Source organism: Misgurnus anguillicaudatus, chromosome 17 (assembly GCF_027580225.2).
Source record: "Misgurnus anguillicaudatus chromosome 17, ASM2758022v2, whole genome shotgun sequence".
In the NCBI taxonomy this organism is placed as follows: Eukaryota; Metazoa; Chordata; class Actinopteri; order Cypriniformes; family Cobitidae; genus Misgurnus; species Misgurnus anguillicaudatus.
In genome coordinates this window covers 18737185-18752752 of record NC_073353.2, presented here as the reverse complement: position 1 = coordinate 18752752, position 15568 = coordinate 18737185, and the positions used below count along the sequence as shown (strand labels likewise).

The 15568-nt window shown below is 36.7% G+C and overlaps 3 protein-coding genes and 1 long non-coding RNA gene across 10 annotated transcripts; 2 read left to right on the top strand and 2 right to left on the bottom strand.

Moving 5' to 3' along the window:
• Window positions 1-106: 106 nt before the first annotated feature.
• On the top strand, window positions 107-1982 carry sap18 (Sin3A-associated protein). The gene is made up of 4 exons (XM_055214714.2): window positions 107-242; window positions 543-652; window positions 911-1033; window positions 1469-1982. The coding sequence occupies exons 1-4, from the start codon at window positions 171-173 to the stop codon at window positions 1623-1625; spliced, it is 462 nt and encodes a 153-aa protein (XP_055070689.1). The 5' UTR covers window positions 107-170; the 3' UTR covers window positions 1626-1982.
• Window positions 1983-2468: 486 nt separating this feature from the next.
• ska3 (spindle and kinetochore associated complex subunit 3) lies at window positions 2469-8003 on the bottom strand. Of its 6 annotated transcripts, XM_073855093.1 has the most exons (10): window positions 7265-7401; window positions 6867-7007; window positions 6597-6658; window positions 6356-6527; window positions 5305-5734; window positions 3843-3921; window positions 3535-3720; window positions 2969-3154; window positions 2697-2876; window positions 2469-2619 (listed from the first exon to the last, which is right to left on the bottom strand). In XM_073855093.1, the coding sequence occupies exons 2-10, from the start codon at window positions 6973-6975 to the stop codon at window positions 2608-2610; spliced, it is 1416 nt and encodes a 471-aa protein (XP_073711194.1). In that variant the 5' UTR covers window positions 6976-7007; window positions 7265-7401; the 3' UTR covers window positions 2469-2607. The 6 variants fall into 6 exon arrangements, with proteins under 6 accessions (XP_073711194.1, XP_073711191.1, XP_073711193.1 ...); XM_073855090.1 differs by lacking the exons at window positions 2469-2619; window positions 7265-7401 and adding an exon at window positions 7857-8003 and having other exon boundaries at window positions 2626-2876; window positions 6867-7003; XM_073855092.1 differs by lacking the exon at window positions 2469-2619 and having other exon boundaries at window positions 2626-2876; window positions 5305-5731; window positions 7265-7402.
• A 1345-nt stretch (window positions 8004-9348) lies between these two features.
• Window positions 9349-13560, top strand: LOC129451513 (uncharacterized). 2 transcript variants are annotated; one of them, XR_008646792.2, is made up of 4 exons: window positions 9349-9613; window positions 10646-10748; window positions 13202-13323; window positions 13426-13560. It is a non-coding gene; the product is annotated as an uncharacterized lncRNA (long non-coding RNA). The 2 variants fall into 2 exon arrangements; XR_008646793.2 differs by lacking the exon at window positions 10646-10748.
• Window positions 9743-14719, bottom strand: LOC129451512 (potassium/sodium hyperpolarization-activated cyclic nucleotide-gated channel 3). The gene is made up of 10 exons (XM_055214703.2): window positions 14324-14719; window positions 13912-14098; window positions 13702-13806; window positions 13470-13607; window positions 13177-13338; window positions 12989-13082; window positions 12759-12886; window positions 12523-12669; window positions 11057-11294; window positions 9743-10803 (listed from the first exon to the last, which is right to left on the bottom strand). Exons 1-10 carry the CDS (start codon window positions 14503-14505, stop codon window positions 10637-10639), a joined length of 1548 nt encoding a protein of 515 aa, XP_055070678.2. The 5' UTR covers window positions 14506-14719; the 3' UTR covers window positions 9743-10636.
• Between the last annotated feature and the right edge of the window lie 849 nt (window positions 14720-15568).

The following is a 15568-nucleotide window of genomic DNA, read 5'->3' as shown; positions in this document are numbered from 1 at the left end:
CGCACGGGCCAACCCAATGTCGTCACTTGAGGGGCCGTCAACGCTTGGCTGCGATTGGTGCTTTGGGTCACTGCTGCTGTGATATCATCTCAGTGCGCGGCCGCCGAGCTAATTTACAGGCGTTGTGTAGGAACCATTCATCGTTCAGTTTGCAACAAAATTTGACCAAAATGGCTGTGGAATCGAGAGTAACACAGGAAGAAATTAAAAAAGAGCCAGAGAAGCCGGTGGACAGAGAAAAGGTTGGTGTTTCTTTACGTGTGTTTGGTAATTGGACGAAGCATTATGCATAAATGCTACACGTTAACGATTAGCATGCTAAGCTAGTTTGCTATTCTAAGGAGTAAAGATGAGCGTAATAAATTGTACTATACAAAACTCGACCGATTTCTTCAACCATGTTTATTATAGGAGAAAGTTATTCGTTAAGTTGCGTTAATTTTAACAGTTTATAACATGTTTTACACACTCATTTTGTGTTGCTGTCGATCGTGTTTCGAGAAAAGCTGTTTTAATCTCTGCATGTATTTGTTGTTCCGCAGACATGCCCCCTTTTATTGAGAGTGTTTACCACTAACAACGGCAGGCATCATCGCATGGACGAGTTCGCCCGCGGAAATGTACCATCCAGCGAGCTTCAGATTTACACCTGGTACGTATCGTATCGGATTTACACCGATGAATCACAAACTTGTTTACAACAAGACCCCCCCATTCAAAATTCTACACAAAAAATAATATTCTACAGCTTGGCATAACTTGTATAAAATTAACCAAATATCTGTCTTTGCACACTTAATGTTTTGTCATGTTGAGGCTCCCATTGACTCAGCCCCCTTATTGAGAAACACAAATTTACTGGACGTTAAAAAACTGTATAATCACACATAGTGTCTTGCTTTGCTAACAGGATGGATGCAACTTTGAAAGAACTGACAAGTTTGGTGAAAGAGGTCTATCCAGAAGCGAGAAAGAAAGGCACACATTTTGGGTTCGCCATTGTTTATCCAGACCCTAAACGACAAATCTACAGGTAACTTCGTCACACAATTGTGTATGGTTTTCTGCCTTGGTCTGTAGAGTTAGGGCTGTAATGATAATGAAATGTGGCTGACGATTAATTGCCTATTTTAGTGCTTTGGCAATTAATTCGCATACATTTTTTGTTTATGAAATAATTTTCACACATTGTTGTGATTATCTCAATTAAATCTTTTGCAAAGGTTTACCTGGCAGTAAATATTAATACACATAACACATATTTAAAAGTAATTTGATACAGTCTCATTTATACAGGCGCTGCAGCTCCCCCTTGTGTTTTTTAGAGAGATGTGCAATCATTGCGGTGATCTAAAATCATCGCGGTTAGGTCAAACAATCGCAATGAGACGATTATTTAATCATTGTGACAGCCCTATGTACAATTGTACTTTTAAATTCTAAAATTATATTTCTGATCTTTTTACAGGGTCAAAGAGATCGGCAATACAGTTTCAGGACGGAAAGGTGCAGATGATTCCATGACGCTTCAGTCTCAACGTTTTCAAATTGGAGATTACCTTGACATCGCCATTACTCCGCCTAACCGTGCACCCCCACTTCAAGGACGTATGAGACCCTACTAAGACACATGACCTTCATTCAAACAAACACAGGGTGTTGGTCAGTCAGAGCTACTAAATTCTGTTGCTGGAAATCTGCATTTCTGCCTAGTACAGTTATTTTCTTTTCACATAAGCCTGTAATGAACATCTTGCTTGCCATGTTTTATTGTTTGTAAAGTTAGAACTAGACTTTGCAGAAATATAAATCTCTAGTGGCAGGATTGAGTACCTCTAAACTGAAGTGAATATTTGGGGGTTGGAAGTTGTGTAGATATATTGTTTTCCCACATATTTTGTTCTTTATGAGGTTTTATACCAGATCTATGTTTTTAGATGTAGTCCTGTTGCCATGACCTCCATTAAAAGCTTTTTCCAGTATCATGTCTGTGGTCTAAACTTTGTTGTCTTTACGTTTATAAGTTATTTTTTACACACTATCTGAAGTGTATATCTTTAAGTGGTCCACTTTTTTTTAAAGCTATGGCCATTTACTGTAAATGAAGAGTTTCGTTGCAAAACTAGATAAACAATTTTTTTACATTTTTGTCAAAACATGTTTATTATTATGTTATCATGTTATTATTTTGTTTTATGGTGCTACTTAGCTGTCTTTTTTAAGTTATGAAGGTTTTAAATCAAAACAAACCAACTGCAGTTGCATTGAAATTAATTGGAATGCACAACCAAAAAATGCGATTTCTGAACAATTAAAAAAACCGGTGGTTATCTTGTTTTGCAACGAAACTCTTCAAATGTACTTTTCACATTCACCAGTAAAGCAAAATAGGTCTTGGAACTTTGAAGTTGGCCAGTCCTTTCACTCGAATGCAATTTTTTTGCACAACCAAGCAACTGCCATAACACTTATTCATTATTTTAACTTTATTTTATTAGGATTCTTTACAATGCTTGCTTAAAAGTGTTTGGATGACCAAAAATGTCAGTATGACTTGTTTGCAGAGCTGTGCAGCACAAATCCAGTAATGGGCACTTAAGACTTGCACTAGGCCACAAGCTAAAAAAAATTGCACACATCATATTGAAAAAATATTTAGCATTGCAAATTCATAGTGTGTATTTATATTGATTGACTTTTAAGATATCCTGTGTCACTAAGCTTATGTCAGGCATCTCAGGTGTGCATGGATCTGCAGGGAACCTCGCTCTGACTTTTGGTGTTGAAAGGCACCAATCCTTGTCTTCTGGCAAGGTGGCAGAACTCTGCTTTAGGTCCATCTTCAACCCAGAGATACTTTCACCTGATGTACTTTTCTGTTAGGAGAAGGAAATCTGTATTGATTCACCAATTGAATGATAAGGTTTAACAGTATTGCAGTGTTTTTAAAAGATTAAAGACTGCGAACCGATGCAAGAGAATTTCCAAAAAGTGACTGCAAAGATGGCATCTTAGGCATGGCATCCTCGTAACTTTGAATTTTTGGCATCTCCGGAGCATCATTTGATAAACATCTTGCATTTGACAGATCTGACAGGTAGATGGTGCTCTCCTGTGAACTCCTGTGTCTCTCACCTTGTTCCTGTCTGGCCTCCTAAAATTCAAAAATCGCAGTGGATGAGCGCAACCATTGTTAGACAAGACTAGCCAGACCAAAAGTAGCTTGTACACATGTTCTCAGTCTTATTTGTTTCAATACTGAAAAATATGGATGTATACAGTGACCAAAAGTGGCAAACAAATTTAAACTATACTAGAATACAGCTCTGAACACACTGAACCAACCTCATGAGGTATACTGCTTAATGCTTACTAAAAATGTGTTTTTCATTTATAATGTTTGAATGAAATTAATACATTGATACCGTTCTGTGTATCTACTATAAGTGGATATTGTTCAACAGTGTAATTAAAGTAAAGCCTCTTGTGCCAGATTTACACATCATAAAAAATACTTTTAGGGGTGCTCCACACTTTTTTTAGGAGCTTGCTGATATAAGGCGTCTCAAATGCAGGGACCTCTGGGGTAGGACAATTCTGACGTGGAGGAGAATCAAGACTATCCTGTTTATTCATCTGTGGAGAGGATGGAACCCAATGTTTCTCAATCTTAAATCCTGGGGTGCAAAACACAGGAGGCTCTGGGGATTCCAAACTATCTAAAAGATTTTAACAGAAAACTGAGGATTAAAAGGCAAGACCTGAAACAAATATAATTTTGTATTCAAATAATCAGCACAAATAAACAATTACAGAAGAAAACACCAGGCTAAATTATTATCATTAACAACACCTTTATCAGGCATATACGATTGATTGGAGAAGACGTGAGGGGGTTTGTGATCATGATCCATTGTTTCACTGTAAATAACAAAAGACACATTATTGTACTGGATATATTCACAATGTAGAACAACTCAAAAACCAGACTAGCTTTTTTAGTTTCTAAATTCAAAATATGAAAGAGTCAAGCAACACTTTAGTGCATACATTTCCTTGAAATCAGACTCATGATTTACTGTTGTTTGTGCCATACTATACCAGCTAACTATATAATGAATATTAGCAAAGTAGCACATTTTGGGATGGATTCCTCGGCAGGGCTTAAAAGTCTAGCCCCAGACTAAACTGCACATTTAAACGGTTTTATCGTTTTTTTTTTACAGACGCTAGGACACATTTCTCAATACTTAGGACACTTTTGCAAAACTCTTAACACAGTGAGCACAACAGAAGTCTATGTGGGCTAAACTAAGGATCAATTATCATTGCTTTGGCACAAAATGCATTCAATGACTACATCTCTCAAATTTCATGAATTCTTTTGTCACTCAGACACAACAACTGGCAAAACTCTTTATACATACAGGCCAATTTGCACATGCTTGCATACTGTTTTCAAAACTGTTAAACTTATGTTTAAAACAATAACATAATACAAAACTAAATAAGAAAGCAATTTGCTACATTTCTACAGTAATATTTTAATGAAATATATTTTAAATCTTAAAATTAAATGCTATAGAAACAATTGGCCAAATAGAGAAGACCAAGTAGATTAGCATTACTATTGTATCTGTATCAGTGGATATACAAATTGTTGTATTTTGGAATTAATTAAATTAAGAATACACTTCATAAAATATTGACGAATTCTGCATCATGTCTGATTCATTCCAGTAACATAATGCAGTGAATTATAAACAGAGATGTGCCCTTGTTTTACACACGAAAACACTGTATAATGCTACATGTTGTTAGTGTTTTTTAGGTCATTGTTTTTTGAGAGACAACGTGTGTTTGTTGGCTATCAACCTTTGCTAGTGTTCTGGAAGAATAAGTTGATTTGAGACCTAAATAAAGTGTTTTGGTAGTTGTAGTGCATTTTGAATGTGAAATGAACTGCTTTGCCAAGCTGAAAGTTGGTTAGGAGAACTGTGTGAAGAGTTTTGCAAAAGTGACCTAAGTGTTGAGAAATGTGTCCTAGCGTCTGTAAAAAACTGTAACTGAAAACAGCTTGCACTGACATAACTTAAAATACATCAGTGCCACTGTTTCGTCTCAAGATGGACACCAGTATTGTTTTTTTGTAAGGCATGTCTACTTAAATGTCTTAAACTAAGGCCTAGTTCTGGCTTAATCTAAACCATGTCCAGAAAACCGCCCCTTTGTGTGTTCAGAAAAACAAGTTGATTCAGTATTTCTTAATGATATTCACAATGAGGCATTGTAATATAAGCATACCTGCTTTTGTTTGATGGCTTCTTTTTAAACAAATCCATGGTAAAATCATTGTTCCAGCACACTGTGTACTCAGAGATACCAAAGTCCTCTAGTCGTGGAGTAGGAGCGTCCTCTTCCATACGCAGTGTGCATTTTGGTGTTTTTGGCTGCGGTGGCTTCATGTTCATGACAAACGGCGGTGGTGACAGAGCCACAGCTGGCACTAGAGCAGCATGATGGGGTGCCTCCGCTTCACCGAATACTTTTTGAAAATGGAGTGCAGACAGACCGAAGTCTGACAGCTTTGGGGTCAGCTGTTGGTCAACAAAAGGTGGTGGCATCTTCTCGGGTGTCTCTGACTGAGGAGCATCTTCACAAACCTCTTCTCTCATCTCCTCATCTTCCTGTATTGCCTCTGTCAGTTCCTGGTCTCTTTCTTCCTGCTCCTCTACTTTACATTAATTAGTAGAACATTAGTAGAAAAAGTGAAACAATAAAACAACAAAAATAAAAATATATTTTTGGGTTTTGATACGCAGGATATTATACATTTTGATACCTTTAGTACTAGACATCATTAAACATGGAGATGCCCAAAGAAATATTAGGGATATATTTAAGTGTTATCAGTTAACACAATAACCTAAACTAAATATACAGAATAACTGACACTAGGAAACAATGAATAAATGAAAACTATGCCATAAGTCCCATTCACACTGATCCAGAATTAATCAGTTTGTTGTTAGATCAGTGTAAATTAGTTGTTGACAGTGTGAATTGGCCCACAGAGAGAAACTAAACAAAACTAAAAAAAAAAAAAAAACTAAACAAAATCTAATGAACAAGTTTAAAACAAAATAAACTTGGTCAACAACATAAGTAAACCTGAAAACAACTGATGGCAAGAACGAACCCATTTCCATAGTTAAAATAAACAAAATAAGCCTAAAATGTAGTCCAGACCTACACATGAACAAAAATAATAGTTCTTAACAATTAGGAATAATAAAATGAACCAAACAGAATCAACACTTGAATATAAACACTCTCAGAAATGATATACATTCACCTGTATTATCTTGTCTTGCTTTTCGGGGTCTGTAGCCGTACTTCTCATAATGTTTCTTCAGCCTGTCAATGTCTTCTGTGGTCCTCTGCTTCAGCACCAAGCATCTTCGGATGAAGGTCCTCAGGTCTGTACTTGTTGCATCATGTGTGCCCACCTGATCCTGAACTTGCCGCTGGATACATGAAAGTTACATGTTAAATCTAACCATAAAATCATAGGGAGGATAAATAAATATAAATACCTTTAGTTGTCTAACTTCTGAGTGTAGCTGGTATAATGCTTGAGCTCCAGTCTCTGCATCTTCTGCACAGGACCACAAATGCCAGTTAATATACAAAGAAAACTTGTTGAACATTATTATGCTCTGATGAACTCAGAATCCCATTAAATCGGTATATTGGTGATTTCACTTTGTCTCTATGGAAAATTGCACTTTAGATCTTAACTTCAAATATAAAATATGAAGTTTCTGTAATACTGTTTATGGTCTTTCTAACTACAGCATGTTTACCATCGTCCTCTTTTAGGTTTTGACTGGTATGGAGAAGATTGTTGCTCTCAGTCTCCAGATACACTGTCAGTTTCCGCAGCTTCGCGAAGAAACGCTCTGAAGGATTCATACTGCACGTAACTCAGCAAATTACAGGCGTAAAAGACACAAATATGTAACAATTTGTCAAATTAATTTAACATTCTCTGCACTTATTATATACAGACACGAAAAACAAATGTAAGTTACATACTTTGGACTGTGTATACAGTTTGGACTGAAGTAAACAATACCGTGACAATAACCAAACACTGTCAAGATATCTACTATTTTTTATCACGTTTAGTTCAGAAACACTCTATAAATGTATAACGTTATTTACATTTATGATAATAAATTAAAACATCACTATACCGTAACAAACGTACTGTGGTTTAGTAAAGCAGATATAAACCTCCGTAGTCCGTACTCTTTTAAATTTGGCGGCACATCCGGGTATTTTTCATTACTAGAGCTAAAGCAGAACTGAACCACACAAGGCGCATTACTGACATCTAGTGGTTGCTTGTGGTCACATGCGCAAAATGGTTGACTCGTTTGAAAAATGCTATATACACGATTTACGGTTTTACGCTATATTTCGTCTACTATTGATGGTTCTCTTTTTCTTAAACATCTCGTCATCTGGAGGTGGAAATGTTTGAAATAATTAAAATGATAAGCAAATATCCTAAAGATGACTATTAAAGATCTATATATAAAGTAATCTGTTGTTTTTATCCATAGTTTTAATGAGTTTGCTAGCTAGTTAAAACGTGGAACAAAACAATAGTTTAAAAAACTTTAAGTCACCTAAACGTTTGAACATTAGGCTACTGGATTAGCGAAGAAGCAGCCTCACAGGTATATCTATTTCGCGGGCCCCTGGACAATTGGGCCTAATTTACATAATTCGTCCGGGAACGTATGGATCATGTGCCCGAGGCTCAGGTGGAAATGAATGACCTTACCTGCTCAAGTTTGTCACCTGTAATTATTTGCGCGTGTCTCATCACTGTCTAGACGCTGTAAGAGTCACTATTGTATTTCACTTAGGCTACGTTATGATCTGATTACACTCGTCTTTTGTAATTATGTGTATCTTTAAAAATTTAAACAGTTTTGCTATTTCAAAATCCATTTTATCTTCTTATAATCTATCTCGTCTAACATTCGTCTTCCATGAGCTGATAATATTTCAATGAAACGAGTCATACTATTTAATTAAAATAATTAACTATAAAACATATAGAAAACAAATAGAAAACATATTGGTTGTTCTATGAAATACTCATGGACAACTGCAGTCACGCTATATGTGGAATGTGTTCTTGACAAAATGAGAAACGAGTTATTTTTCTGTTATTTTTTACTAAATGACTATTGGAAGTTTTTTTCTCAGTATTGAAATGTGTCTGAGAGAATACATAAGTACATAAAAAATCATTTACTCACCCTAATGTTGTTACAAACCTGTATAAACCTCTTTGTTCTGATGAAAACAAAGGAAGATTGAGGAATGTTTGTAACCTTTGACTTCTATTTTTTCCTACTATGGATGTCAATGGTGCTTCTGATCAGTTTGGTTACAAACATTCCTCAAAATATCTTCCTTTGTGTTTATCAGAACATGATAGGCTGAGTAAAGGATTACAGAGTTTTAATTTTTGGGTGAACGAGGTGAACCATAACAGAAATGACAGAACCAATTAAGCCAATTAACCCACAAATTTATTTCTTGAAGGTCCACACATGTTTACTAAATATGTAGCCTAAACACAAGGACAGCTGAGAGAAGAAAACTGGAGGTAATAAATGTTATCAGATTAGTTCTCCACCACAGGTGTATAAAATGAGGATCCAAAGTTAAGTTCATGTCAAACACTTTCAAAGAAATCCAGCTGTGTCTGTTTAACTTTTTTTTTAACAATTCTCAACTAGCTGTATTTATAATTGTAATTTTAAATCTTCCAGCTCAGACTTTGTTTAAAGGTAAGAATATAGCTTATTGTAAAGAAATGTTTAATAAATAAGTAACCAAAATACAATGCTAAAATTGGAGCATGATGCTAAGCATCACAAAGATCATGAGGTCATTTTTAAGGAGCATACATGGTGATAAAATGTATACTTTATGTCACTTTAGATAAAAGCATGAAAAAGATAGAGTTTATGGTTTTAATAAGAGTGTACATAAGGCCTAATTTAAAATAAACTTACAGACAATAATGCAACCATAAAGGTCTCTGCAATGATAATGGGCCCCCATAATCTCGTGACCTCAGGACATTTAAGAATTTTAAATCACGGTTAGTTTTTATTATGTTGTTCGGTATTGTTATTAAGTTGTCACCCTAAAAATGTAAGTGTTCATTGTTAATACAAAATTGTGGAGGAATATTTTTAAGCATCATTAAAAATACAAATTTTTCCTCTGCTTCAGGTTATCTTTGTTCTAAGAACAGGAATGATTTGTCTTTAGACTGAAAACCAGGTCAGATAAGATGAGCGCCTTCTACAGGAAAATAAAGGACATTGGAAGACACTGTTCTAGATATTTCAGTAAAAAGACAACAGATCATGGAGGTGTAGAGAAACAGAAACCAACCAGATGAACAAGCTTCAGAGTTCCCAAAACAAATTTAAATTATAACTGGCAACACTGGGCTGTCATGGGATATCCGCATGCGAGCACATGGACCAAGAAGCAGCAGAGGACAAAGAATGAGGTGAGGAAACTCTTGGACTGTTTGTGTTTGGATAAGAGATTTCTGAGATACAGCTTTCAAAATTGGTTAATGTGTTAAAGGGACATTCCACCTTTTTTGAAAATATGCAAATTTTCCAGCTCCCCCAGAGTTATACACTCCATTTTCACCATTTAGTGAGATTACGCACTGTGCGAAAATAGTCCCCTTGGTTACTTTCAATGGCAGGGGACTTTTTTCGAGCAGTGCGTAAAATCACTACGCCTGGTGCCGCCATGTTACATCAGCAAAGTCACTGATTATTACGATTATTACGAGAGTATAGACCGTTTCATCAGGTCCGAACTTTACTTCCGGTTTCTGTTTGTTTAATAGTCTGACTAGTTGCTGAAAACTAAACTCTTAAACAAATACCTCGTCGAAAATAACAAATGCTTTGCGTTCCTATGTAATCTACGTGTTGTTTATTTTGCTTGTTATATAAATAAACTACTTTAAAAGGACTTTATTGTTATTTATTCTTCGCGGAGTTTACCGGAAGTTACGTGATGACCACGCAAGCCGCTTGTTTATGTTGTTACTGCTGAAACCGTCTAAAGTTCCTAGCCATATCTGCCTAGAAAATCGCAGCTTTTTAATTTTCTTAGTACACAATGTAAATACAGATGAGTCAAGTTTTAAATAGAAAAAATACCCAGACTCTCGTTATTTTTAGTGCGATGCTAATGGTCTAATCAGATTCAATGGATTGTGCTAAGCTATGCTAAAAGTGCTAGCGCCAGACCCGAAGATCAACTGAATGTATTTCAAAACGGTAAGAATCAAATGTCCAACTCCAGGGGAGCTGAAAAACGAGCACACTTAAAAAAAAAAGTGGAGTGTCCCTTTAATGTGTATTGCTATAAAGAGATGTTATTATTATAAGGCGACTTCTACCTTTCAGGATTGTAGTCCTGATCTTTTTACATGTGCAGTAATAGTACAATTGTTAAGCCAATTAAAGTTCATTGTACAGATCCAAATGATCCAAATGAATGATGATCTTCATAACAGAAGGTCTTTATCCTGTTGAGATGACTCCAGGTCCCTCTTGATCTCAGGAAAGTCTTTCAGGACGCGTTGAAAGTGACCCACTGACAAGGAAAAGAGCTGGCAGGTAGTCTGAGCTTGTACCGTGGCATAATGCTTTTCTTTGGTTAGGAGACACGACTCTGGAAAGGGCAAGGAAATACATTACTTTTCTTTTTGTATTGTGTACAGTATATGCATTTAAAGGAATATTTATCTACACATTTAGTATCAATTTGCATAATGTGCAAATGGATACTAAACTGCTTGACATACTTTTGTCCCATTTTTGTATTTGCCAATACTACAATTTTACTGTATAGATAATTAAGCATTAAATACATAATCTTGCAAGCGGTGTATTGCATTGAATAAAGTTCATATTTTGACTATTACCTCCAAAATAGTCTCCATCACACAGTTCCCTCTGGAAAAATGGATTCTTTTCAAGGACCTGACCGCGTTCAATGAAGAACATGCGGTCACCAGGAGCATTCTCACAGATTATAAAGTCACCATCCTGGTATACCTCATACTGAAGCTCCTGCAGAATGCTATTGATGAAGTTTATATCACAGTTTTGGAATATAGGAACTTTTCTCACGAGGTCCGAGCACATGTTGATCAAAATTTCCTTAAAACAGAAATCAGTGAAACCATTCAAACAGTCTTTCAAGTAATTATAAATAGTTGTACTATACATGACATTATCAAAGTCTGCGTGAAATTATTTGACAGGCACGATTTTCTTATATGTCCTGTTTTTATTAGCCAATAAGCTTCAGTTGTGCAACAGGCCACAATTTGCTTCTTGATATTGCACAGAAGCATTGTAGTTAGGACAATAAGCTAGCATATACACTCACCTAAAGGATTATTAGGAACACCATACTAATACTGTGTTTGACCCCCTTTCGCCTTCAGAACTGCCTTAATTCTACATGCCATTGATTCAACAAGGTGCTAAAAGCATTCTTTAGAAATGTTGGCCCATATTGATAGGATAGCATCTTCCAGTTGATGGACATTTGTGGGATGCACATCCAGGGTACGAAGCTCCCGTTCCACCACATCCCAAAGATCCTCTATTATGTTGAGATCTGGTGACTGTGGGGGCCATTTTAGTACAGTGAACTCATTCTCGTCTTCTGCTGTTGTAGCCCATTCGCCTCAAGGTTGTGCGTGTTGTGGCTTCACAAATGCTTTGCTGCATACCTCGGTTGTAACAAGTGGTTATTTCAGTCAAAGTTGCTCTGCTATCAGCTTGAATCAGTCGGCCCATTATCCTCTGACCATTCTCTCAACAAGGCATTTTCACCCACAGGACTGCCGCATACTGGATGTTTGTCCCTTTTCACACCATTTAAGCAGGCACCAACAACTATTCCATGCTCAAAATTGCTTAAATCACCGTTCTTTCCCATTCTGACATTCAGTTTGGAGTTCAGCAGATTGTCTTGACCAGGATCACACCCCTAAATGCATTGAAGCAACTACCATGTGATTGGTTGATTAGATAATTGCATTAATGAGAAATTGAACAGGTGTTCCTAATAATCCTTTAGGTGAGTGTATATGACCTAATAGACTGTTAGTCTATTACAGTCTATATAATATACAGTACTATTGCAGCTATAAAATTAATAGAAACTCTATTTTTTATTAAGCTTGGTCTATAAGCAATAAACTATGGTGCTAAATATCACCATATATCTTAAAAATATCTTTAGTCAAATGGTGCTATGTAGAACCATAAGTGGTGCTATATCACCTCTTATAGTTTTACATAGGTGCTTTATAGTGGTGAACCACTTTTAGTGCTATTTAACACCATTTCTTATGGATGTGTGTATGTGCAGTACCTCTCTGAGAGATGAGGACACCCACTTCAGGACATCCTTCTCATCGTACCATTTTCCTGCATAACGGGACTGGTAGTAGCTGTTAATGCGCATACGCAGGGCTTTGGGAAGCTTCATAAAAGTCATATAATCTTCCAGATGATTCATCTGTGTAAGAAAGAGCAAAAATGGTAAACACCTGACCAAACGCACTGTATGCGCAATACACCATCCTGTTTGAGCCAAGTTTTTTTTACCTTGTTTTTATAAGCCTTTGCTGTAATGTCCACATCAGTCATTAAAGCAGCGGTGTTGGCGACCATAACAGTGTACATGATTGCACCAGACACAATACTAGTCATGACGATCCATAGCTCAACATCATCTACAGTAAAGAAAAAGCATCACTGATTTAAAAAAGTAGTAAATGTATGGCGCAATGTTGCGCTAAATTGGTAAATCAGCTGAGTTAAGGTATACTCCTTGCTTGTTGGTGTGTCAGAGGAACCATATGATATTGCAGTCATATGAGAGAGGGCCCGAAAAACTCCAAAAGAATACTTCTCTCCCACTGTGGCATTCTGACAATGACACAAAATATGGAATTGATATTTGTTTTATATGTTACAAGCACAAACTGTTTAAAATATGCATATGCTGATGTCACATGCACACCATTAATTTCTCTCTTCTAACCCAGCAGTCCGATGGGAACTCTTCAAGCATAGGTACGAAATACTGAATACAGCCGTTCCAATGACAAAGCAGGAAAATCATCATAAATAAAGACAAGATCCGCAGGAATAACCTCATCACCTCCAGGTTAGCATTTGAAACCTATTAAGTAGAGATTCAATATTAGTGTCAAATAAATAAAGACTAACTGGACCAAATGTGATGACGTGCGCTTGTCTATTTTCATAGATGTATTACAAAAATATCATTAGGAGCAAACATTTGTTACTTACTTTCTCTACCTCATTGAAAAACCGAACAAGCCGGGACACACGCAGCAGACGGACAAGACTGAGGATTCTCACGAACATCAAGATGCGCATCATTTTGTTTGCTCTGGATGATGGAGAGTCACCACGGTACTGCAGACCCTGCAATGACAACAAAGGCAGTTCTCACAAGACAGTTCACCTTGAAACAGTGTAATTGATTAAAGCCAGTGTACGGGAAAACAAGATGCAATACCGCAAATAGTAATATGTATCCAACTGGGAATGCTGCCACCATATCAGGAACAAACCAGCTCTTTAAATAGTGTTGTCGAATGCTTTTCAGATCAAGAATAGCTCCCTGCATAATACACAGGACACAGTTTTTACAGTTTATTAGGGATATGTTAGTTAGTTTAGTTGTTCAGGTAAAGTGAGGCTTCTTATGCATAAGGCTAATCCTTACCTCGCTGTCCTCGGTAATGATACCCATGCGAAAGTTAAGCCCTACGTCAATGAGAAACAGAGTGTCAGAGAAGACATTAAAGCCTTCCCACCCAACTCCGCTGTTTCCGTCTAAAAAGGCAATTTCCATTGGAATGCCAATCAGATTCAGGAATGTTATGGCCACCATACACATGATGTAGTAACTCCTGCATAAATGAGGGGAAGATTAATCACAATCATTTCATGCAAGGGTTAACAAATTTTACCATTTGTAATTAAAGTATTAGACAAAACAGATCATTTAATCAGCACTGAACTAGTGTACTATACTATCTTTACTTTACTGTGCTGTACACATGCATACTGTACACTACTGTATACTGTACAACTACACTGTATTAAAACACAGAGGCAAGCAAAGCATACAGTACCTTAAAGAACTGAAAGGATGAATGACAAATACACCCTCTTGTTTCTGTCTCATGCACTCCTTCTCCACAGCCACCTCACTGCCGTAGACATAAAGCGAGCGTCTGTTCAACTGCGGTAGCAGCAAGTTCCTCCATTCGCTCCAGTGGAAGCGTCTGTGATTCTCAGGTGTGAGACTCTCCATATCCAGGCCCTGACTAAGCACCCCGATCACCAAAGCACCTTTAACATCTCTCACCGTGCTTCTCTGACAACTTTATTTCTGGACTTTCTTTTATGCTGACCATTTCATCCACTTTCCTTCGTCTTCTCGCTCTCTCGTCCTCGCTCTCTCTCTCTCTCTTTCTTTCTTACGCACGCACATGAATTGCAGAGTAATTTTCCACCACAGTTCTCTGGCTCTGTTCGGAGTGGAGAAAGAGATTCTGTCAAACTAACTATTGTCTCATCAACTATTCAGTATCTTCGACTCGTGCTCACATCAGCCAAGCTCATCTGGACTGTGGAGCAGTCCTTTGACACGAGGAGGTTTTGAATATCACAACTATTGTCATCTGAACTAGACAGATGGTTCTGATAGAACCAGATGATAATGGGATGTGATAGAATTACTTGCACTTTTATTGTGTGATGATAACCAAGAGATTCTTTTTAATGAACACACAAAATGGAAAAGATCATTTTGGTACTACAGAAACTAAACAACCAGTTGTATTTTGCAGGTAATTATTTGGAAGCTGACTTTAGTTTCCCCTGTTAATCGGTTTACATTAAAAATGGCCTAAAAGCAAAACATTCAGCACGATACAGCATACTATATCTTTAGTAAACAGAACACTGTACTGTATTGCGTCAGAATCTGGGCATCAGCATCGAGTGTTAAATTTCAAAGTGTCATTCACGTATAGTAACAGGTAACTGATCTTAGATTCTCAGAAGGCAACAAACACCTGAACTGTACACTGTAGTACATTTTACATGACGTGAAGTTATGAAGAGGGTTACATTTAAAACACACATGTTTATATATTGTAATATTTCAGATTTCTGTATAGTTAATTCAATGATAAAATTTGGCAAGGCTTATTGGTTTGATGAGCTTTACTGTTAAAACATGCAAAAATATCACATTTCTTAATGACTAAATTGGTTGACAAATTTTACCAAAGTGTTGATAATTGTGACCCCACAAAGTCTGAAGTAGCATGGGTATATTTGTAGCAAAAGTCAAAAATACACTGGGACAA